Raw genomic sequence first — 23,460 nt, 5'->3', positions numbered from 1 at the left:
CCCAACTTAATTATGACAAATTGTTCCAGGAGGGGTGAGACCTCAAGGAAGACGACCAACGAGTCGGCCAGCCATCTACAGCACGAACAGATGATAGTGTGGTGAGGGTCAAGGCACTTTTGGACTCTGATTAATGGCTATTTATTCATCTGGTAGCTGGCCAACAGGCAATGTCCTAAGGTAACGTTGGGCACATCATTACTGAAGATTTCGATATGAAAAATATTTGTTCGAACCTCGTTCCAAAAAGTTCTGACTGAAGATTAGAAGACGATGGTGGTGCTCCCTTGTAATACAGTCGCTGCTGGTGAAACACAGTGTTGCCACATTGCCTCCCCCCCCCCCCCCTACAGTCCTGACGTCACTCTGCCTTGTATTTTTCTCTTCCCCCGAATGAAAACAGCAATTAAAGGACATTGTTTTGGGACAATCCAGGTGGTTCAAGACACTACTACAGCAGCCCTAAAACATACCCAAAAATGACTTTGCAAGGGCATTTGAGGATTGGAAAAAAATATTATAATATGTGTATTGATGCAGAAGGGTGCTACTTTGAAGAGTAATAAGAAATTTTTTACCTATCTGTTTTGTAAATGTATATACTTTTTTGCCTACTACTTCTGGCACAGACCCTGTAGTCTGAGCGAGCTTCTGGACTCTAGTGAGGTCTTTTAATTCACCAAAGTGGCGACAGGTCACCAAAGGTCACCAAAGTGGCGACAAAGTTGAGTTTGAGTAACCAGCTAGAGTTGAGTAACATTCTGGAATACAGCCCCTAGTGTTTTCCACAAACTTAAAGGAAAAAGGGACACTGACACCTAATTCGTAGTTGTTATTGTATTGCATTGAGTTCATGACTCTACCATAGTGCTCATTGAGGCAAGGCATGACAAGGCATATGTGCAGACATACAACATTCACACACAAACACCATCTACCTGTTAGAAACTACATACTCTTTCAAACAGAGCATTTACTCCAAAGGGCCTGGAAGGGCCATTTCTTTTCGTGAGGAAGAGAGATCAGGAATTGGGGTTTCAAGAAGAGAATCTCGTCTGCAAAAAAGCGGAGAATTCCTCTTGAAATCATGGAGGGGAGGATGAAAATATGCAACTCAAGGCTCTAGGCAAGAGTGACATTAAATAAATAATGGATCAGAATCGGAGATTATTGGGATCAACCACCAGAAGTTTGGGAATCAAGGCCTGATTTACTAAAAAAAAAAAAAATGAGTTTGCAACTGGATGCTACAAGATCAATGATGCATCACAACACTCCCTTATAGCTGGCAACCGTTTCACCAATTTTAAGCCATTCACAACCAAGTGAAAGTTTGATATGTGATCGAAAAGCAGGTTTTGTAAGGCATACAGCAATAAATGATTGGTGAAAGAGATCAATGGATCCCTTATCATTACCTGGACAGCATCCCAAACTATGAACCACACACTGTGCATCTAGCACAGGGATTCTCCTGATTTTTGGAAATCATGTCAACGTCATCAAAATGCATAATTCCAAATTAACTAGGAGACTCAAACACCAAAACTACCAAAGATATAGAATCCTAAAGTTAGATAAAAAGGGTGCAACGCAAAAATGGCTTGCATTGGTAGGCTGTAATAATTCTGCATTGCTTGGCAAGTACTGATATGGATATAGTATTGTTTTGGGCCATTGCATACATGCATAAAATATGACCAAATATGAGGGCTTTTTCCAAAGCCGATGAATCTCCACTTCACAAAGCTGAATAGTAAACTTGATTGCCTATATTGTTGAAAATTAATTTATGATACTTTTCCTCATCATTAATGGAATAAAACTTTGATACTGTGATTCACCAGTAATCCTTATTAATTGCCTGAGATGGAACTTGGTTGAAACTTTAGTGATTAATAAACATGATTTCACCTTTGCAAAAACTGGGAAGGTTGATAATCAAAATAACGTACACAGGCAAATGCAAATGAACTTCAACACAATCACCTAGTTCAGGGTTCCCACTCAATCTAAATTATAAAATTCACGGTTTTTTCCAGGTTTTCACGGTCTAAATGTCTTCAAATTCACGGTTTGCAGATAAACCATTTTAGGAGGAAATATTGATCACGTAACAATCATCGGCCGAATGTTAACTAAAAATTTAACAAACGCGAAAGGCACCGTGAATGCATACGCAGCAATCAAAGTGCTATCTCTACGGACGTCACATATCGTTTGCAAAATTCAGCTCCGGCCAAAGGTTGTGAGTGAGAAAATAGAGGGAGTAGGGTGCCAGGGAAGTTAAGACGTCTCTGAGTTTTTGCAAGTGTAAATGAGCACATTGGTTACCAGTCTTCCGGCTTTGATACAGGCTTAAGGTCAATGTGTCATCATGGCACACCGACCAATGATTGCGCTGCGAATATACGTGTGCAGATAAATCTGTGGCCATGTCTGCACGTGACTGACCTTGAAATATCATTGAAATATCCATTTTTCTTTTAATCTCTCAATTGTAGTTCTACGATCATAAAATCATGATTGAGAGATTTTTAAGGTTTAAGGACGAAATTCACAGCTTTTTCCGGGTTTTTTCATGGCATATGAAATTCACGGCTTATTCACGGTTTTAAGGTTGTTTGGGAACTCTGTAGTTGTACTTATGTTACCCAGCAACAGATGAACTGATACTGGAAAAAAGAGAGCTCCATGGAAGTATCAAAACTCGGTGATAATTGTAATCCATTCAAAACTCCCATTTTAAGATCTTTTGATGATGTCCGTGAAATTTTACAAATTTATTTTTTTTAAACTACCACTCACTGGTTACTATGCATTTGGTCTCTTTAGTATGGTATGGTATTTGGAGGAGGCGACCGACAGCTGAGGTCATTTGTGCCATGAGGGAAGGGTAGGTGAGGAAGGGTGGAGAGAAACCCGGCGTCGGCATTAGCCTGCTCTTAACGAAAGGCACCAAGGGACCACGGCTTAACGTCCCATCCGACGGACGGAGTGTTGCGCTTGAAACATCCTCCACACAACATTCAAGCAGGGATTGGGCAGTCTCTGAAAATTCTCTGCAGCTGCCGGGATTTGAACCTGGGCCCACCGGGTGGGAAGCCAACACTCTAGCCACCACACCAACCCGATCCCCATCTCTTTAGTGTTTACGAAAAATAATTCCACCTCTCAGTTCTTTATTGTAATTCGGTTGATTGCAATTGTTAACAAGATGCAGTCTGTTATCAACTCACATATAATGCTAGTCAAACTGAAAGGGTGAGTTGTGCCAAAAATCCACAGAGGAAAAATTATTCGCCTTGACCAGGATTTGCACCTGTATCTCCCAATTTCTGGTCAAGTCCTCAAAATTTCAAAGAGAAGAATGACACCTCAGTACCTTAACTGGCTAAACACTCATTTAAACTACACTACACTTAACAGAAATTGGGAGATCCAGGTTTGAATTCCAGTCAGGGCGAATGATTTTTTTCTCTCTGGATTTTTCCCACAATTTGAGCATTGTGGGTGACTCCGTTAAGTTATCACTGTGGCTAGTCCCGGTACACTTAAGTAGCTGAAAGAGTGAGTTATTATTCCATCAAAACATTCCTCACCAGATGGAGAAATGAAAAATTCTGGATAAAAAAGCCAAGAGGGGCATATAAGGTGAGGAGGGATCAGATAAATGTGTAATGATTTGAAAACTGAAGAACTCCCTTTCTCAAAATATGTCTCAGGATTAGTACCTCTCACTTTCACTTAGGTTAAATGGAAAGTAGAATCATGCACCATTTGAGCCCATGGGCATGCACCCTTTTATCAAGTGTCAAAGTTCAAAAGGAATACATTTTTTGGGTATTTTTTTAACCCTTTTTTCTGCCAGCCCATTTCGGGTGGCATGTTCGAAGATTGCCAAGACTATTTTCCAGAATTTGCAACTTTTCAGATTTTAAAATTTTTCAGCTACTTAATTTTATTTAATACATCTAGATTTTTTCCCAATACTTAAGATATACTTATATCTTATAACCATAGATAGATTATGGGGGTTTACTTAAATTACAGCCGTTGAAAAGGCCACAATCACGAAAAAAAAAAGTCAAAAAGTAAAAAAAAAAGTCAAATCAAAGATAAATCGGCCCCTGGCAGTTTTCGCTCAACCAGTCAGGGCCGATATATCGGCCCGGCAGTAAAAGGGTTAAATCCTATCGCAAGATATTGGGGATCTCAACACGCAATGTCAATCATTTTCAAAGCCTTCAACTAGCATCTCATTATTTTAACTGGGCTTAATTCATAGACAAGAGGACCACGGGGGTAAATACTTTTTCTGTTATACTATACCTAGCACCCAGGTCATTCCATGATCCTTGGAACTTTTGAGTAGAGATGGAAATTTATGAAACTACCTAAAGTGATGCACCGTTATTAACAACAGTGATTTAATGGAAAAAAATGGAGACCACACACAGGAGTTTATACAGGATATTCATTAAAAATTTGTAATTTTCAGCAAACATTTCATTTAAGTAAAGCCCCAGGGCCTTCACTGTTCTCAAGCATCTGTAGCTCCAAAAACTTTCAAGGATCTATTACAATTTAGTCCTGCCGCCTACAAAAAAACTACTACTCTGAAAACTCCAACGACAATCTTCTTTTCTGACCTGCACCACTGAGTTTCACAGCAGTGAAACTTTTGAAGTTGACTGTGATCAACAGTTTTTTTCCTCAAAGAAAAGGTTTCATTATTCACTGACCCTAGCTAAAATTACCGATAATCAAAAGGAAATACAGGTCATATCACCTCCAGGCAAATCCTAGGGACAAAATGTTTAGTGCACACCATGCTCACTAAAAAGCATTAGTCTAACACACGAAGAGACTGATTAAGCTAAAATTTTCCTTTTATTACAGCTTTAAAATTTACCCGGTCAAACATATCCGGAACAATCCACCAATTATCAAAACATTCAAGTTCTACCTACCTATTTTAAATACATTTCCTAAATGTTAATTGATACCATCACCACTTACTACGATATTAAATAGGAAATTTCAATGGCTAAAAAATGTCATCAATTACTAATAAGACATAGCTATTTAGTTTGAAAAAGGCGAGTCATTACTTCACACAAAAACTCTTTATATAAAATTACTATCTATTTGAAGAGCTACATAGGGAAAATATGTAATTTTAACCGTATTAGAATAGCTACATAACTACTCGCAGAGTTTCTGTGCACAGGGGAACTTCCCCAAGCTCAGCTCCCCAATGATAGAATAACTATGATTGAATGCCAGCATCCAATCCCATGCTTGACAGAATGGTTAACTTGACTGGTTCTTGACAGAATGCATGGCACATACAAACCCATGAAAGCAGCGGTCCGTAAGAATCACCAAAAGGAGATTTAATACCTCACTGACTCAAAAGCCTTTAATATAGAAATATGGTGAATGAGTAGCTACGATTATACATTTTCTCAAAACTTAAAGTTATCACAGTATTCATCGCCGAGACCTGAGAAAGTTATGCCCATGGAGCCTGTCTCCATCATTACGAAAAACTGAGTAAAACTCAAAACCAACCAACCTTTTAAAAAATACAAACAAACAAATTCCTGGTAATTATCATAAATATTAATATTTATACCACTGGAAAAATATAATTAATCAAATTAAATTGAATTCAGTAACAAAAGCCTGTGACTAACTAAATTACAATTTATAATGAGATAAGTCTCTTACCAATTTTAATGCAATAGTCATTCAAAAAAATAGCTTTCTGGGTCTAACTTCCTTTTTAATTGGCTATGGGCCGATCATCAATTTGATTATGTACGGTGAATATAGCTTTGAAATGAAAATAGCTCATTTCCAAACCCTAGGGAGGTCTTAAATTAATGTACAGTTGAGGATCTCAAATCCAGAAAGCTTGGGACCAAATGGTACCTGGATTTCTGGTCTTCAGCACATGGAAAAAGTGGTACACTTTTTTTTGAGAATTTTAATGTACCATAAATAAAACCATAAACCATTGTCTGTCAAACAACCCCAAGAAGAACATTCGTTGCCTAACATGGATACGAGTATACTACACTGAAGGAGGCAAAAAAACTTGCCAAATAAGTCATCAAATCATGACCGTAGCTTCCACAGCGTAAGCTGTGCGTGCTTAATCCTTAATGAGAACAAACAATAAATACATCTTTTTCTTCAAGCTCAATAGCTTCCGTTGATAGCACTCGTTAGCAGACATTGTGATATCTATCCATACCTTCCTTATTCGGACAGTGAATCTGTGCAAATGCTTCTATATTTGGTTAATTAATTAATTTATAAATGCATTCAGGCTCTAGTGTTCGATATTTGAGATCCCTACGTGTCTCTGCCTAGGTTGTTAACGTATGTTCATAGCGTGTGCTAACTTCCTAGAACAGAACAGAACAAGGAGTGGTACCATGAGGTGGCAAGTCGCAACACTACGCAGAGGAATTTTCAAACGTTCCACATTTCTGGTTTTCCACATTTCTGGATTCTGGATTTGAGGTCCTCAACTGTAGTTTATAATGCCCAAATTGACTTAATCTAAAGTATATCCTTAAAGTGCATGTTTTTTCATTTCTTTTTTCATTTTCCTATCATTATTGGTATTCACCTGAGGTCCATTCAGGTAAAATACCAATATCAGGAAAAATATTCGCAAATACCAATTGAATTGGCTAAGATATTTGGTGAATAAGACCTATTAACAGTACAGCAAATAGCAATAAATGTATCTCAGATTCACTTTTAGTTAATTTGAGATGCTTCATCTCCTGAATGCATTAAACAGAATAAATGCACACACCAATCACACCCAGAAAAAGCTCAAGTATTCACTATGTGCAACATTGGACCTTTCTCAACAATGTAGTTAACAGGTTATAATGATGCATTTAATTTGAAGTGGAAACATTGCATGATGTTCATTCTATAAAATATGCCCCCACAGACCCCAATAAATACACAGCACAAGTTTCTCTCATCAAATAAGATGTGCACATGCACACAAATCAACATTGAGAAAAACCGACCAAAGAGATCAAACATGCTTACCTAGACTGAAGGTGTTCTATTTGAACTTGCATATTCTCCATCTGCTCTTGAAGATCCTCATTCGACCTTTTCAGCTTCCTGCAACATGAAGTATTTTTAAATCACGCTGAAAAGGCTTTAACATTAGCAATCCAAGCACATACCCCAGAACACTTATTTTTTAAATATATTATGGACAAAATCTTTCACAGAAGAAGTTAAGTATTGATACATATATTGGGCATTATTTGCACATTATTTTTCAATCCTGAAAACAAATGAAATCAATCAGAATTATTTTATGCAAAACAACGTCAAAAAAGCATCAAATTGCATCTAAAACATTGAAAAGAATAACAATCTGTTCCAAATATCCCAATATATCATAACAAAATTTTGACAGACTCCACATAGTATTGGACCTCTCTCAACAATGTAGCCAACAGGTAATAATGATGCATTTAATTTGAAGTGATATCGTATCTATAACATATGTAGTTGTAACTCAATAGTGAGTGACTGGAAAAATTATAAAAACAAGACTACATAAATCCATAATTTACATGGCATTTGAAAGCTACATCCCACGCAATTATTGAATACATGCACAAAAAATGATCTGGGATAGACAATTCCTACGCGAAAAGATCAATACAAAGGTTGTGGGGATAGATAGATGGATGAAAAGGACAATTTTTTGTAACAGTATATTTTAATGACAAATTTGTTAGTGAAATGGAACTTTCAATTTTTGCACAGGCAATAACACATCTGGTCAGCACCAAACTTGCATCCTACCATAAACTCCTTATTATCCAGGTTAGTAAGGTGGTAATGTAGTAATGAAGAAAGGAAAATCCAAACTTTCACTCATATTTCTCATAATATGTACAGTAGATTCCGTTTAGTGGGTCCACCGGTTACTGGGGGCAGCCGCTTAATTGGGGCAGATCTTGAAGAACAGAACCCAATAGAGGAATATCCCAAAGTATTCTCCGCTTAATTGGGACAGCATGCCGCTTTATTGGGCCATGAGTCGGCGACATAGACTCTATACTCGTGACTTAATTAAAATTTTTTTGTTTTCTGAATACTATTTTTTATATTTTCCTCCTTTGATTTACTCTTATTTTTCACAAATGCTCCTATTCTTGCCCTATATTTGAAAGCTCTTGTTGTTATACTATCCGCAAGAGGATAGGACTTTTCTTTAATAGGACTTAGTATAAGACATTCATTCAGCGTCGCCCGAGGCTGCAAAAAATATTTTTCACTAAATTGTTATAATTCTTAAAAATGTTAATAAATTAACTTAACTCGCTGATTAATAGTTTAATAAACTTATGTTGCATTGTAAACATTCTTTAGTCTTCTTTCTATCATTTCAACATTTGTTTATGCCCATACACAGTATAGTTCGCCTAATTGGGGCAGCCGCTTAATTGGGGCAGAGTGCAAAAGTCCCGATATGTCCCAATTAACCGGAATCTTCTGTATATGTAAATCGAACAATATACTGAAAGATTGATAATCCTAAAATCTAAATAATGGAATGACCTAAACAATGGAAGGTTTTCCCAAGTTTTAAAAACTTCTATACTTTTAAATTGCAAGTCAACATTACCTAATGTTGTTTGTAGCTGCATCAACTTCTTCTTCAGCAGCTGCCAACTCCTTTCTCAGCTCATCCACTCGTACCCTGAGTCGCTTCACTTCTGCCTCATATTGTTCTGCTCTTCTAGCACCATGAGCAGCCTCTGTAGAGCGCTCACGAACTACAGCTTTCAGTTTAGAATGAGCAATTTTTAGCTCTTCCAACTCCTATAAATAGAGAACATATACTGGATTGTGAGACCTCTTTTCAATGAATTACTTTTCCAATGCACAAAAAAAGTCAAAATATAAAACTCTTGCTTTATTCAAGGCTTTCATGGCTTAATTTATAAATATCTTATGTTAAAATTGCAGTTTTTTTATACCAACCAAAATGATATTTTTCACTTACAACGTAAAACAAGAATATTTCTCGCTAAATCATGAACACACAAAATCTGAAAATATACATAAGGCACAAATTTTAAATGGCAATCCAAAAAGTTTCAGAATTCCCTCGCAAGTTACACACATTTCACCCCCACATCAAAGGTCAATCATAATCACTCTATCTTATGTTCCCAGGAAAAGCAAAAACTAACTTTATTTAAATATCACCAATTCCATGAATCTACACTCTTTTCCCTACTTCTACTCGCTCCTATATAATTTACTGCTTGACAGGTGATCAAGAACTGATAATAGTGTTTTGCATTAATTTTTACACTTCTTTATGGTACCTTTTTCATTAATGTCACTAAATATTAATTTAATTCCGATGGAATTGATTCAGAAACACAATCCTCGGGAAATAATCCATTAGCAAGCAACTTCCTTATTTTATTTGGTTCAAAGGTGTCGCCAATTAAGTGTCAATTCAAGACTTCAAAAGTTTTCTGCTCCTATGTGGTAAGATTTTTCTGTCTGGGACTGTACAAATCATCATTTCTACCACCAACTCAAATGCCACAGCTATTTGCAATGATATCCATTTAAGAATGTTCAACACTAACAGCAAAGTGAACATGGGATGAAATGTTCAGATATAAATTTTTTTGTGATGATATTGCTGAATATCACCATAGTTTCAGCTACATACCATATTACATGAATACATACATAGCTAAGCATAAGAGGTTTGCTCTGTTGCATGTAGAATTTGTTCACTTAAATCTCCTGTTCTGGCACGTGGATAGCCTAGAAGCAGACTGCTGCAGGCTATGGTAAGGCAAAGTTGACATCATTGGGGATCCACAAGCAAAACGGTAGGTGACTTTTGCAAGCTTTCAATTTTCTGTTCAGACAATTGATATCTCACGAAGGAAAGCTCTAATTTATGTGCGATTTTTTACATTAAATTGGAAAAATAATTATCTATTTGCCAGAAACAAACAAAAAAAGGACACAAGTTCCCTATTGTGATATACGTACGATTTTCTGGATATTGAAGATGTATTTTTCTTACTAATTTGCCAAGGATTCTTAATGGTGACAACAGTTAGGGATCTGAATACGACAGATGCAACCACACACCTCATAGTTTAACACAAGGAGGTTTCCATGGAGGCATTCAGATGACACCTCAGGCTTTAGGACTGCGACTGTGAGTATATTTGTTGTAGAACATTTTTGCCCCCTTTCCCACTGGAATCTTCCCCTGAATAAGACAATAGCTTAACCCTGAATATCCCAGTAAACTGTCATAACAGTTGTGTCAATAAGCAAATACATGGCCTGCACCCTAAAGCCTCAGACACCTGCACACCTTATTTTTCTGGATCTGTACAGGGATGCCGACTTACAAAAAATATTGGGGGGGCCCAAACCGGGGATCTTGCCCCGGGAAATTTTATAAGTGGTGATTTTTAAGTTTTTAAGCATTTTAGAAGAGTCCTATGGTCAACATTAGAACCCTGATAGCTCGAATCTCGATATCTGGACACTCCGGGAAAAATCGACAAGCCTGGCACATTTTTTCCCCACACCCCTAACGATTTTTTGAGGGGGCTCGGGCCCCCTCAGGCCCCATGGAGTCGGCGCCACTGGATCTGTATGAATAAGAGTAGACAATATAAAATGTAGACTAACCTTTGTTTTATCAGCAATTTCCTGTTGCAGCTGTTTGATCATTTCTGCTTGAGCTGCAGCAGTGGCTGCTGCTGACGAGGTGGATGAGGAAGATGAGGTGGAGGAGCCAGTAGAGAAGGGTGGTGACCCAACCGAAGTCCCATGCCTGGTCGATCGAGACCCATCCTTACTCCTCTCCTTCTCACCACTCTTGGTGTCCACACTCCCCAGGCCACTGTCCATCCGTTCCATCCGCTCAAGCAAGTCTCGCAGCTCGGCACGCAACCGGCGGTTTTCCCTCTCCAATGCCTGCTTGTCAGACTCCAGTCTTTCCCTTCTCCCCCACTCGGATGCGTTCTCCACTTGAAGCCTCTCCAACTGCAACAACAAATATTGGTTTCACCAGCTGCACACTTTCACAAAGTACTACATGATGAATGAAATCAACTGATTTTGGTGTGACTTGGTGGAATGAGGACACATGGGCATACCCAGCGGGAGGTAACTGCTCCCCCTCCCCCCCCCCCCCCCCCCAAGAAGCGAAAATAAATTTAGTTCAAAACAAAAGTTATGAACAAATTTTCCTTTTGAAGAAAAATTATAGTAATAATTAGTATAAGATATGTAACTAAAATAAAAATCATTATTTTTACAAGCAAATAATTATAAAAACTGATAAATTGCTGCCACAATTTCCTTAAAATTTTTGTTTAATCAACCTTTTCTGTGCAAAAAAGTTACAACTTGAATGACCACAGTTAGTTTTGCCCCTCCCCCCCCCCCCCCCCCCCAGTTTTGATTCTGGGTAAGCCCATGTGAGGAGATATACATGGACGAACAAAATGAAAAGTACAGTTCCAGAACTTTCTGGTGCTGTCGACTAGTTTCAACAGCTATGGTGACTTTCTCAAGACAAACAAAATGTTTGTCTAGAGAGTGACACACCATTTCAAAAAGTACTACATGACGAATGAAATCAACTGATTTTGGCATGACTTGGAGGAACAAGGAGGTATTCATTGTAGAACAAAAGAATGTAGTACGGTTCCACAAAATTTATGGTGCTGTCGACTAGTTTTGATGGCTATAGCATCATTCTTAAGAAAAACAGCCTGTTTGTCATGAGAGTGATGCTATAGTCATCAAAACTAGTCGACAGCACCATAAAGTTTGTGGAACTGTACTGTGTTTCTTTGTTCTACCATTAATATTACCATGATGATTCATCCAGAGTTTTTATGTCATTTTCAAGTTTTTGATGAATTTTATGCAGTGACTTTGAATACTATGTAGGGCTGTAGACTGCCTTTCAAACTTTTTCAGACAAGCTGGTAGTAAAATGAGTTTCTTGATGATCGATGGAAATGGAATTGCAATCAGACATGATAAGAGAAATTTCTTTGATTCCCAATAAAAATTGCCCTCAAATATTTAACAGTAGCATCAGCAATTGCAACTGACCCAATGCTGTAGACACAGAAGGGAACATCAATGTTTAAGCATTAGCATGAGAAGGACAATTAATTTTTCAATACATACATGTGTTTTTCAAATCTTCCACTAAGTTCCCCCAAAAATTTTATAGAAGATCAAACAACATCAAGAAACAAGATCCCTCCAATTGACGACACCTCATTAAGGTAAACTCACTATTAAGAATATTTTTAACTAAGCAAAACAGGAGCAAAAAAATAATAAATCTGAAAAGAAGGCTCCATACAGCCATGCATGACATTGCTCTCGTGTTTTTCTGGACTAAAGCCTAGCCTGCTTTCATTTACAATTTTTGAGGTTTTCACCTTTAAAATACAAGCAATCTTACGGTCTTACATTAAAAATACCATATTTGTCTGAATATAGTCCCCCATTTTTTTCCAAAAATGCCCATGGTAAAAGTAAAGGGGGGACTATATTCAAACCCATTTTTTAAATTTTTTCCTGAAACTCAAGCCTCAAAATTAGAGGGGGGGGGGGACTATATTCGGAGGAATACGGTAAATGCTGTGACACATCCGCAACCTTCATCTTTGCAGTACTGAGAGATTTTAGAGATATCAATCCAGAAGTCACAGCTAACCATCGAAGTCTAATAAGAGACAAAGTCCAATGCAACTAAAACTCACTTCAGCCCTCAATTCTGCAAGTCTCTGCTCATCCACATATTCGACGGAAAGGTTAACACTGCCCCCTACATTATCACTATCTAGTCTTTCATTTCCCTTAGCATTCCTTGTCGCACCACCTGACCACAGGTCCTCTTCAGGGTGAGTCTTGCCTGCATGTTGGCCATCAGCAGATATTTTTCCATGCTCACCAGAATCCTCCCTGGAAGCAAGCGCTGAAATTCTTGTTCGCATAGGAAGATAAAGAGAAAAACTGCTACAGTATACGCACTTACAGTAATAACATTTTGATAAAAACCCATCTCACAAAACATTAAGGTACTGACACAGTAAAAGAGGAAAAAAAAGTTACAAAAAACGAGACATAAGGCTAAATGATCTGTATGGTAGAATGAGCAATAGTGAGTGCTGAAAATCCCTGTAAAAATCATTGGCTATAACATGAGCTTGTTGCAGCTAATGCCTATTGAATTATTGTTCCTTACTTCATTTATTATTGCATGAGAAGTAGAAAATTGGCTTATTTACAGTGTTGTATTTATCCCGAAGTCAATGCATCAATGTTTCAATGTTAAGCTAATATATAATGGCAAATCGATATGCCACTGACTGACTCATCAATATTCGCAGCCCAAACTGTGATAGGTGTGGGTATTTGGCTTATTGGACGCAAAAGTAAAAAAAAATTCATCGGGAGAAAAAATCTGAAAACTCGAAAAAGTCGATTAGTTTTCGAGATATATCGACTTGAATTAACATGGGAGCCTTATGGGACTAAAACATTTTCGCTTTTATTTTGTACTTTGAAAATCTTGAGGAACATGGTATTCAATGGACATAAACTAGATTTTTTGGTCGATTTTTTGGTACGGTTGTCATGGCGACCAATTGATATTTAGTATTTTTTATTATTTTTTGAACGTTTTCTATGCTTTTCTTATGGAAAAAGTTTAGGATTTTTTTTGACCAACTTGCAATAATCGTACGACAAATTCCTTGACTTATTTGGTGGAGGATTTTTTGGTTGATTTTTTGGCTATCTTGAAATTTTCATATGTCGAAACAATTCCGAGGAATAAACGATTTCGATTTTACATTGTCGTGAAGGGCGAATTTTCAAACTCGGATTTCGGCGTTGAGACATGTGCCTTATGAAAATGTGGAATCTCCAAGAAAAACCGTAAAGGGTTCTCCGAACCCTTACCCTTGAGCTCACTTTCTCCGTATCCCTCTTCGTTAATTAATAATTAAATTCCGAAAAATGTCCTGCACGCGAAAAATCATTGTCGCCATTTTTTTGTGGAGCATACAATCTTGAATATCATAGCAACCGTTCCAGCTACATGAATGAAATTTTTAGGGTAATACTTTTATCAAAATGGTCAACTTTTGCAATGATGACCATTTCGCTCGATCGAATCATGTGCGAGTTATATCGATACCAATCTCCTTGGATACGCTTTAATTGCTAATAACTTTTTTGTTAATCAAGTTTTGAACATGAAAGTCATACACTATACAACCACTAATGTCATTCATCAGACAAAAGTTAAATCAAGCGGATCGAGCGATTAGAGTCGAAGTTTTGATCGATAAAAGGTTGCATTCGATTGAGCCATTTTTCAGACCTATTTACATAGTTACGGGGATAAAAATTATAACAATATGTAAGGGAAGAAATGAATTATGCGTACACATTAATTATTTAGATGAGTATTGTTTCCTAACGAAGATATATCAATATGAATTTATATCTTTTTGTATTAGGTCCCCGTAAGAAATACACGCATCGCCCTATATACGTCACCAATATAAGAACATAGGCGAAATTTTGAAAGCGGGGATAGTAGAGAAGAGAGGGATAAGGGTATGGCCATAGAATGGAGGGGTTATCAATAGGATGCGAATTTTTCAATACAGGTGGCAGTATAGTCGAATGTACGATTCGATTTTTATAGCAAATACGCAAATTGGCATAAAATGATAAGTGTATACGTTGGACCAATGAAATTTAGTGAATTGGTACATCATGGTATTCCTCACAATGTGCAATGGAAATATGTTTTGAATATAGTCTCACGCTCGATATATATCGAATCTACTTTTTCTTAAAATATATCGAATTGCTATAGCATATAGGATTTTACATCTAAGGACATAGTAGACCAGGAAATATATAGTAGATACCCATAGACCAGAAATTAAACCAAAAACATTGCGAATTTTAAAGTACAGATGTCAGTATGATCGAAAAATCGATTCGATTATTAAAGCAAATACGTTAATTGGCATAACTTCAATAGTGTTTCCGTTTGACCAATGAAATTTGGTGAATGGGTACATCTTTGTATTCCTCACAATGCCCAATGAAAATTAGTTTTGCATGTAGTCTCACATTCGATATATATCGAATTTACTTTTTCTTAAAATATATCGAATTGCTATTACATGTAGGATTTTACACCCACGGGCATTGTTGACCAGGAATTATATAGTAGATGACCATAGACTGGATATAAAAAAAATATCATTGCGGATTTTACATTACAGATGTCAGTATAATCGAAAGATCGAATAGATTATTTTAGCAAATACGCAAATTGGCATAACTGGATTAGTAAATACGTTGGACCAATGAAAATTGGTGAATGGGTACATCTTGGTATTCCTCACATTGCCCATCGGAAATATTGCTTATGTTTAGTCTCACGTTCGATATATATCGAATCTACTTTTTCTTAAAATATATCGAATTGCTATAACATATAGGATTTTACACCCACGGGCATTGTTGACCAGCAATTATATAGAAGATGACCATAGACTGGATATTAAAAAAATGTCATTGCGGATTTTACATTACAGATGTCAGTATAATCGAAAGATCGAATCGATTATTTTAGCAAATACGCAAATTGGCATAACTGGATTAGTAAATACGTTGGACCAATGAAAATTGGTGAATGGGTACATCTTGGTATTCCTCACATTGCCCAATGGAAATATGTTTTGCATGTAGTCTCACATTCGATACATATCGAATCTGCTTTTTCACAAATTATATCGAATAGCTATAACATTTAGGATTTTACACCCACGGGCATTGTTGACCAGCAATTATATAGAAGATGACCATATCGTGGAAATAAAATCAATATTGTTGCGGATTTTACAGTACAGATGTCACTATAATCGAAAGATCGATTCGATAGTTATAGCAAATGCTGAAATTAGCATATTTTGATTAGTATATACGTTGCACCAATGACATTTTGTGAATGGGTACATCTTGGGATTCCTCACAATGCCCAATTGAAATATTGTTTATGTTTAGTCTCACGTTCGATATATATCGAATCTGCTATTTCTTAAAATATATCGAATTGCTATAACATATAGGATTTTACATCCAAGGACATAGTTGACCAGGAAATATAGAGAAGATTTCAATTAACTGGAATTAAAATCCACGGCATTGCGGATATTACAGTGCAGATTGCAGTTTTATCGATAGATCGATTCCATAATTGTAGCAAATACGCGAATTGGCATAACATGATTAGTATTTACGTTGGACCAATGACACTTGGTAAATGGGTACATCTTGGTATTCCTCACAATGCCCAATTGAAATATTTTTTGTTTAGTCTCACGTTCTATATAAATCGAATTTACTTTTTCTTAAAATATATCGAATTGCTATTACATGTAGGATTTTACATCCAAGGACATAGTTGACCAGGAATTATGTAGTAGATACCCATACACTGGAAGTTAAACCAATAGCATTGCGGATTTAACAGTACAGATGTCAGTATAATTGAAAAATCGATTTGATTATTTTAGCAAATATTTAAATTGGCATAACTTGATTAGTGTATCCGTTTGACCAATGAAATTTGGTGAATGGTTACCTCTTGGTCTTCCTCACAATGCCCAATGGAAATATGCTTTGCGTGTAGTCTCACGATCTATATATATTGAATATGCTTTTTCTTAAAATATATCGAATCGTTATTACATACAGGATTTTCTATCCACGTACATAGTTGACCAGGAAATTTAGGGTTGATGATCGAAGACTGGAACAGGATAGCGAATTTTATATACACGTGTCAGTATACTTGATAATTCGATACGATAATGATAGCAAATATGCCAAAGATATTTTTTTCAAATTTGAATATCTTGAGAATAACTATTTTTTAGTACCAAAGAAATTTGGGGAATCGTTACAATTTAGTATTTTACACACTGCATTATGGACATATGTTTTGCGAGTGGTATATCTTTATATATTTATCTAAGGAATCTGCGTTTCATTTTCAAGTTTCGCTTATCACAACGCTTTTGAACTTTAAGAGTTGAAAAATAACCACAAAATCATCACTGTCTTGAAATTTTAAAAACCTTATTCCAATTATGTCTCAATGCTAAACTTAGCCTATTCAAATAATGAACTATCCGTCAAATGAAATCATATTGAAAATAACAAATAATTTTAAAAATAAACAATTAAGTGTCTTACCCTATCAAAAACCGGCAGGCAAATTTTTGAATATTTTTAACACTTATGGACACAATGCTCGACAACACGTGACACAACAATGTTCCCACCCTCCTAATTACCCGCTTGAAGAATTCAAGCACCCAATCGACTCGTTTAATTATAAGATTACCAATAAGAGTCACTGCTAGCGAATGAATACAGCCAATGTCTAACAAAAAATGTCTTACTAGTTACGTTGGCACAAAAGGAAAAAATCCATTTATTTATGTACTGATATTAAACGATATTAAGTGAAAAAATTTATGGAAAAAAATTTTCGTGATAAAAATAATGAATTTTCTCAGTAAAAACACTAAACCTTTCTGTCAATTACCACACATTGTGCGATTATTAAGTCCTTTTGAGCTTATTCCAGCAAGAAAAATGAAAGACATGGGAACAGACTACTACTTAGCATATCATCAGCCTCCTGGTCTGGAAACACCTGACAGAGTGCCGATGAAGAACTTTTAAATTGTTTAGCAACATACTGTTAGTAATCTAGCAAAACCATCAATTCCCACCAATCAGTAATGAGTGCTCAAGCATCTTGCAGTATAAAGACCACCTCGGAAAAAATGACTAAGTGCACAAATTCAATGTCAACAGAGCCGTCAATGCCATATGCAAATTCCATGGCTGGACGGCTCACTTCCCTTGAATGCACCCACAATTCCCCAGGATCATGTCATGTATCATGTCCTTCCCTCAGACCTCATGCTAAGCACGGGAGCAGGAAACGAAATAGCACATTCTCAGTCTCTCTGAATACAGAAGTAGATTGAGTGCTATCTATGCACAGGCTTTTGGTTCATCAAGAAATGCACCTCCTAGAAATAATATTTGAATTGACGGCCATCAATGGCAATTTTTTAGAATGCATTAGGAAAAAAAAGAATGACTGAGCCCACCACCCAGGATCTGACGGAAAATTTTGACAGAAATTTTACTAAAGTTAATAGTGCTGGGCATCGGGCAATTTGTTCAATTCTGGTCAAAGGGAAATTTTTCTCACTCCAATCAAGCTGAAAAATGGATTGCACGCAGTTGAAGAGCCCATTAATGCCCACAGCTATGGTGGCACTTAATAACTAAGATATATTCTGAGAAATATAGCGTAGAGAAAGAATGCATAAACTTGCCGAATGGATCAATCCCATCAAATGAAATGGTCTCACAAATCTGAATTGGCAGAGACCATGTCAATTGATATGGTCGGCACTGTATGCGTAAATATCCTTTTGATTTTACACTCTTCAAGTATGAAAACTGGCACGTAATAATAGCCATGAGCACCACTAACTTTTTCCTCCTGGAGGATTCGACACGATGGCTGCTCCGGGAGTGGGACTTGGAAGAGCGCTCGTGGGTGCGTTTGGTGGGTGAGAGGGGCCCTTCGGCAAACACGTCCCCACCACCTTCCATCCCAGGTGGCGCCACTTCACCTCGCATCACGTCCGTGCACTTGGCTTCACCGCCACCCTCCGATCCCTCCTCCGAGGCCATCCTGGGAAGCACATACTCCTCAGCAGCGTCAGCCTCACCCGTATTGCTTCGGCGCCCGCGTGTGCCGTGGTGCCTACTGCTCCCGCCGCTTGTCCTCGTTGAGCCTCCCGCATCCCGCGAGCGCATATGCACCAGTGCCTGCCTCAACCGCTCCACCTCTTTCAACAGCCTCTCCTTCTCCTGCTCCAGCTCCGCCTGACCCCTTCGGAACGCATTCGTCTCCTCCTGAGCTGCCTCCAGCTTTGTGCGCAGGATCTTGTTCTCCTCCCGAGCCTTGTTGCGTTCGTTGCGTACCTGGTGGTGGGGGATTAGAGAAATAGGAAGGTCAGAACCTAAAACATATCAAGCACACAGTTACAAGCAGGAATGGCAGGTGAAACGAAACGGAAATGTTTTGTTTCGACCCAGAGCGAAACGAAAATATGAGGCCTGGGTTTAGTTTCGTTCCCACACAAAATTAAAATCACCAAGGAGTTTAGTTTTGACCCGGGACAAAACTTAACACCCGGGAGCGAAACTAAATTAATCGAAACTCCGCTGCTCATAGTTAAGTTTCAATCCCAGAAGTTAAGTGGAGGTGGAAAAGAGGGAATAGTTTTGACCCATTATGTGAGAGGTTGAAGCAAAGAGCTTAAAAATCAAATGGTCAGTTTACGTTCATTGTGGTTCTGCTCTTTGTGGTCAAATATGAGTACCCCACACATCTAATGGCGGTAAGCCGAACCTCTACTTCATTCAACCATACTTTGTACTCGGGTGTGTGGGTTAAAACTAAACTATGCAAAGGTGAAGGACGTGGTCCCTCCAGTGTGAAACATTATCTGTGTTTCGCTTCATCCAAGAGGTTTAGTTTAGTTTCGACCCAAAGTAGTTTTGACTCCAATTTCATTTTGACGCCGAGTTTAGCTTCCTGGGTTTAAATCCATTTCATTTCTACATTTCCCTCCCAGGAACCAAACTATTGAAATTTTACTGGTTTTGACTTTCATTTTGTTTCACTTGCCATCCCTGGTTACAAGAAGGATAAAGGTGTTAAGAAATGCAATTAATTTCATTTCTTAACCTTGATTTGCAAAGTGCGCACATTTCTCACCAACTTAGATTGTCTTTTCCCTTTCACTCAAAAGTCTTTCAATATGGTCAAAGAAATTTTTAAAGAAATTTTTAAGAAAAAAGGTATCCAACTGTCCCAATCATTTTAGCAACTGTTGAATTAAGAGAGATCACATAGTTTTTTCTCGAATCATGGCAAAAAACATGCGATGGCGCTCACTTTCTGTAATTATTAAATAATAAATACATGTTCACTAAACATGCAAATTAAATGCATGTTTGTTTAAACACATAAATATAATGGTTTAAAAGGCAGTAGTGCCTATCACTGAAACCTCTCTATAGTGAACCTCCATACATCAAATTGCCCAAATTTTGGTCCCTTCCATTACGATGTAAAGAGGTTTTACTGTAACAATAAAATAAATAAATCATACTTTGCTCCACTTCTCCCTCCAGTTTGCAGTGCAGTCTGACCACCAGCGCATGGTCTTTTCCATTTGGGCAGCTCTAGCTCTAGCTTCTTCCAGCTCCCTCTGCTGCAAGGCCTAGACAAGTAAAGGATAGCAGGATTAATAAATGAATCACTATCCTAAGCCAAGCATAAAAACTCTCCAATCTTCAGACTTCAACTCCCACAACTAAATAACCCCTACTAAAGGAGAGCAATATGTGTTTCACACGGTTAGCCATGCATGGAATCAAGGGCGGATCCAGGATTTTTTCCAGGGGTGGGGGCCCAAGGGCCTGACAGGCAAATGGTCCTCTCATAATTGAGATTAAAAACAACATACAACACATACTGTATGGAATATTCTCTTTGTTTTAATATGAAAGTTATTAATATGAAATTAAACAATTGAGGCTCCATAATACACAAAAAATGAAAGTAATGATAACCATTTTAAAAATCTTGTCTTATTTTTGAAGCATCTGGTGGGGGGGGCATCCTCCTGTGCCCCTCCCCCTTTAAACTACCTGTCTATGGAATAGATAGATATTCCATTCCATAACCATAGATAATCCAACAGTTAAAAAGGAAACATTACTTAACTGACAATTTATTGAGGTTTGATTGCAACACTTGATTATATATTTAATGTTTTTGGAAGCCTCCACATCATGTGATATTGCAAATGATAAAAACCAGTGTTTAGGAAATTCTAGCAGTTTCTAGCATAAAATATAAATAATCGACACACATTCAGAAAGGGGAATAGTAACATAAGCTTAACAAAAGTAGCCACCTTCACTTGGCGAGGTACCAGACAGCATCTCATCCAACCAGCAACCAAGGCTTTCCCTGATTGGCTGACTGTTAAACGGCCAAGTGCCAATTTATTGAGGTCAAGACTATACTCTCCATATTCAAGGGACTTTGAGCGATGAAGTTATCTGTCTGTACAATGTTGATGGAAGGAGTCGACAGAAGGGAGTTCAGGAAGTTAGAAGAAAAGAGCATAGCAAAATACTGAGTGACGCCCACTGTCACAGCTATCAATACTATAACACCCACACCCAATGAAATTTTTGCTTGTTAGCATCAACCTATGCAGATGTACATTATGATTTGGGTGAAAAGGTAAACATTGACAGAGATGGAACTATGTGTCTTGAAAATTTAATCAAAGACGAATTAGGGAATTAGAGGTGAAAGCTAAAATTCCCCAAAAAAGAGGGAGACTCTTTCAAGAGAGAAACCTCATTCAACAGTTTTTCTTGACAACCCATCTAAGCAGCTATCTACTTCATCTACCCAAGAAGCGCAAGTCCCATAGTTGACAGATTTATAGCTTTTTCACTGTTGAAGGGCAAAGAAAACCTAATGTTTGGGTTTCCCATATCTTTGATACTATTCTTACAAGAAAAACACCAGAACATGGACAACGTAAGGTATGTGCACCCTATTCATTTGATATCAATGGCACTATTGATATAAATTACTCTTACTTTCACCTGTCCGGCTGTTGAGGGCAATGGAATGTGATACACTTCTTATTGCTACCAGACTGTATCTCAAAGACACTGAATTAAAATCACTAAAAAAATAAGTTTTCTGGGTGTCTATTTCATGATAAGTGATTCCTACATAAATTATAGGTAACTAAAAAATGGGGGATTACATCACCTATGGGGTGCAGTACATGGCCCCTTCTTGCAATGTAACATATGAGCTGATATAATTATTAGAATCGACGAGTTTCAGAGGTGTTTGATTCAAAGATCACCTTTAATCACTCAATATGATGCACTAGCATTTAACCGATAACTTTCAATCCAATGTCAACTGTCAGACCTTTAATAGTGAGGTGAGAGCCACGGAAGACATTAAGAATGGTTTGAATAAATTGAAGCCATATTCTGGGCGTTTTGATATGAATTTTTTTCGAGTAGCCTCGGGTACCTCGACTCCATCTTTCACGAAATTGTAACGATAATCAGGAATACATACTACAATTTCACCATAAAATAGTATGCAAAAGAGGTCCATCTAAGTTTTTTCTTATTTTTTAAATCAACGACACCCAAAATCATATCATTTAAACAATACAACGAAAGGAAAAATAGAAAATTTGCATTACATTATAACACGAACAGGTAATGGTATTACCACAACGATAAAGAGAAATCCTAACCTCTTTACTTTCAAAGTCAGCATCATATCTACTTGAGGCAATTGACACTGAATCATGTTCACTTCTGGCATGTCTCCGGGAAGCTGTCCCACTTGAACCAGGTTGGGCCATTTTCTTCCACCTAATATGAACATAGAAGGATAAATCCGCATCAGAGAGCACCAAATACATAGATTCCCATCAACGACCAAAATCAGGGTTTCAAAAACATTTTAGCTGATTGACAGCCATTGAAGATGAAAAATATAATTGACAGCAGTAAATATTATTACGGCTAAGCCGTTCCATTACAACAGGCGATGCATGCATCGAGAGGAAAGAAAATAAACAATTCTACAAGACTAAGGAGGAATCGTCTGGCCTATCTTTCCACTCCACAACCGCAGTTGAAACCACAACACATTTTCAGAGGTAATTTTAATTTTTAGGTAGGACGTACACTCAATTTTTTCATCCATAGAAAATATACGTAGGTCTAGGAATCAATTATTGCCATTAAACGTCAGTAAACCGGCATCTTCCCAACCCACGCAACTGGGTAGACATTTATGACGTATCGAAAACTTCGATTTACTAAACATGACACAATCGATACATAATCGAGCCCCAAATCGATTTCTACAGTAATCCATTTTTTTGCCCCTTGTTAATGCATTGGAAATGTGCGCATCGTATTCTAATTACAATCGCTGTAGCTCATTAATGAAAAAAATATAATCGTCCTGCTCTATTTTTTCCTAATCGATCAATTTTTCTCATGTCTTTCACATGAGGAATTACATTTTGCCCAAATTTAAATGGTTCTATGCAACCTGCATCACCGATTACCTTTACCAGAGAGAATGGCTTAGTACCCACTATGAGAGAT

General features: G+C 37.4%; 1 protein-coding gene across 1 annotated transcript in view; it reads right to left on the bottom strand.

Annotated features, from left to right (window-relative positions):
* The window catches only part of LOC124158873 (coiled-coil domain-containing protein 102A), a 30,016-nt gene extending 6,879 nt beyond the window's left edge, over positions 1-23,137 (bottom strand). Inside the window, exons 1-8 of the mRNA XM_046534268.1 lie at positions 23,032-23,137; positions 22,593-22,713; positions 20,394-20,504; positions 18,701-19,197; positions 12,849-13,071; positions 10,747-11,103; positions 8,690-8,886; positions 7,087-7,164 (exon numbers count right to left, since the gene is read on the bottom strand). Coding sequence (XP_046390224.1) covers positions 7,087-7,164; positions 8,690-8,886; positions 10,747-11,103; positions 12,849-13,071; positions 18,701-19,197; positions 20,394-20,504; positions 22,593-22,703 — 1,574 coding nt within the window. The 5' untranslated portion in view covers positions 22,704-22,713; positions 23,032-23,137. The remainder of the gene's footprint in view (positions 1-7,086; positions 7,165-8,689; positions 8,887-10,746; positions 11,104-12,848; positions 13,072-18,700; positions 19,198-20,393; positions 20,505-22,592; positions 22,714-23,031) is intronic.
* Positions 23,138-23,460: the final 323 nt, after the last annotated feature.

The sequence above is a fragment of the Ischnura elegans genome, chromosome 5 (assembly GCF_921293095.1).
Source record: "Ischnura elegans chromosome 5, ioIscEleg1.1, whole genome shotgun sequence".
Taxonomy (NCBI): domain Eukaryota; kingdom Metazoa; phylum Arthropoda; class Insecta; order Odonata; family Coenagrionidae; genus Ischnura; species Ischnura elegans.
This window is presented reverse-complemented; position numbering and strand designations above follow the sequence as displayed.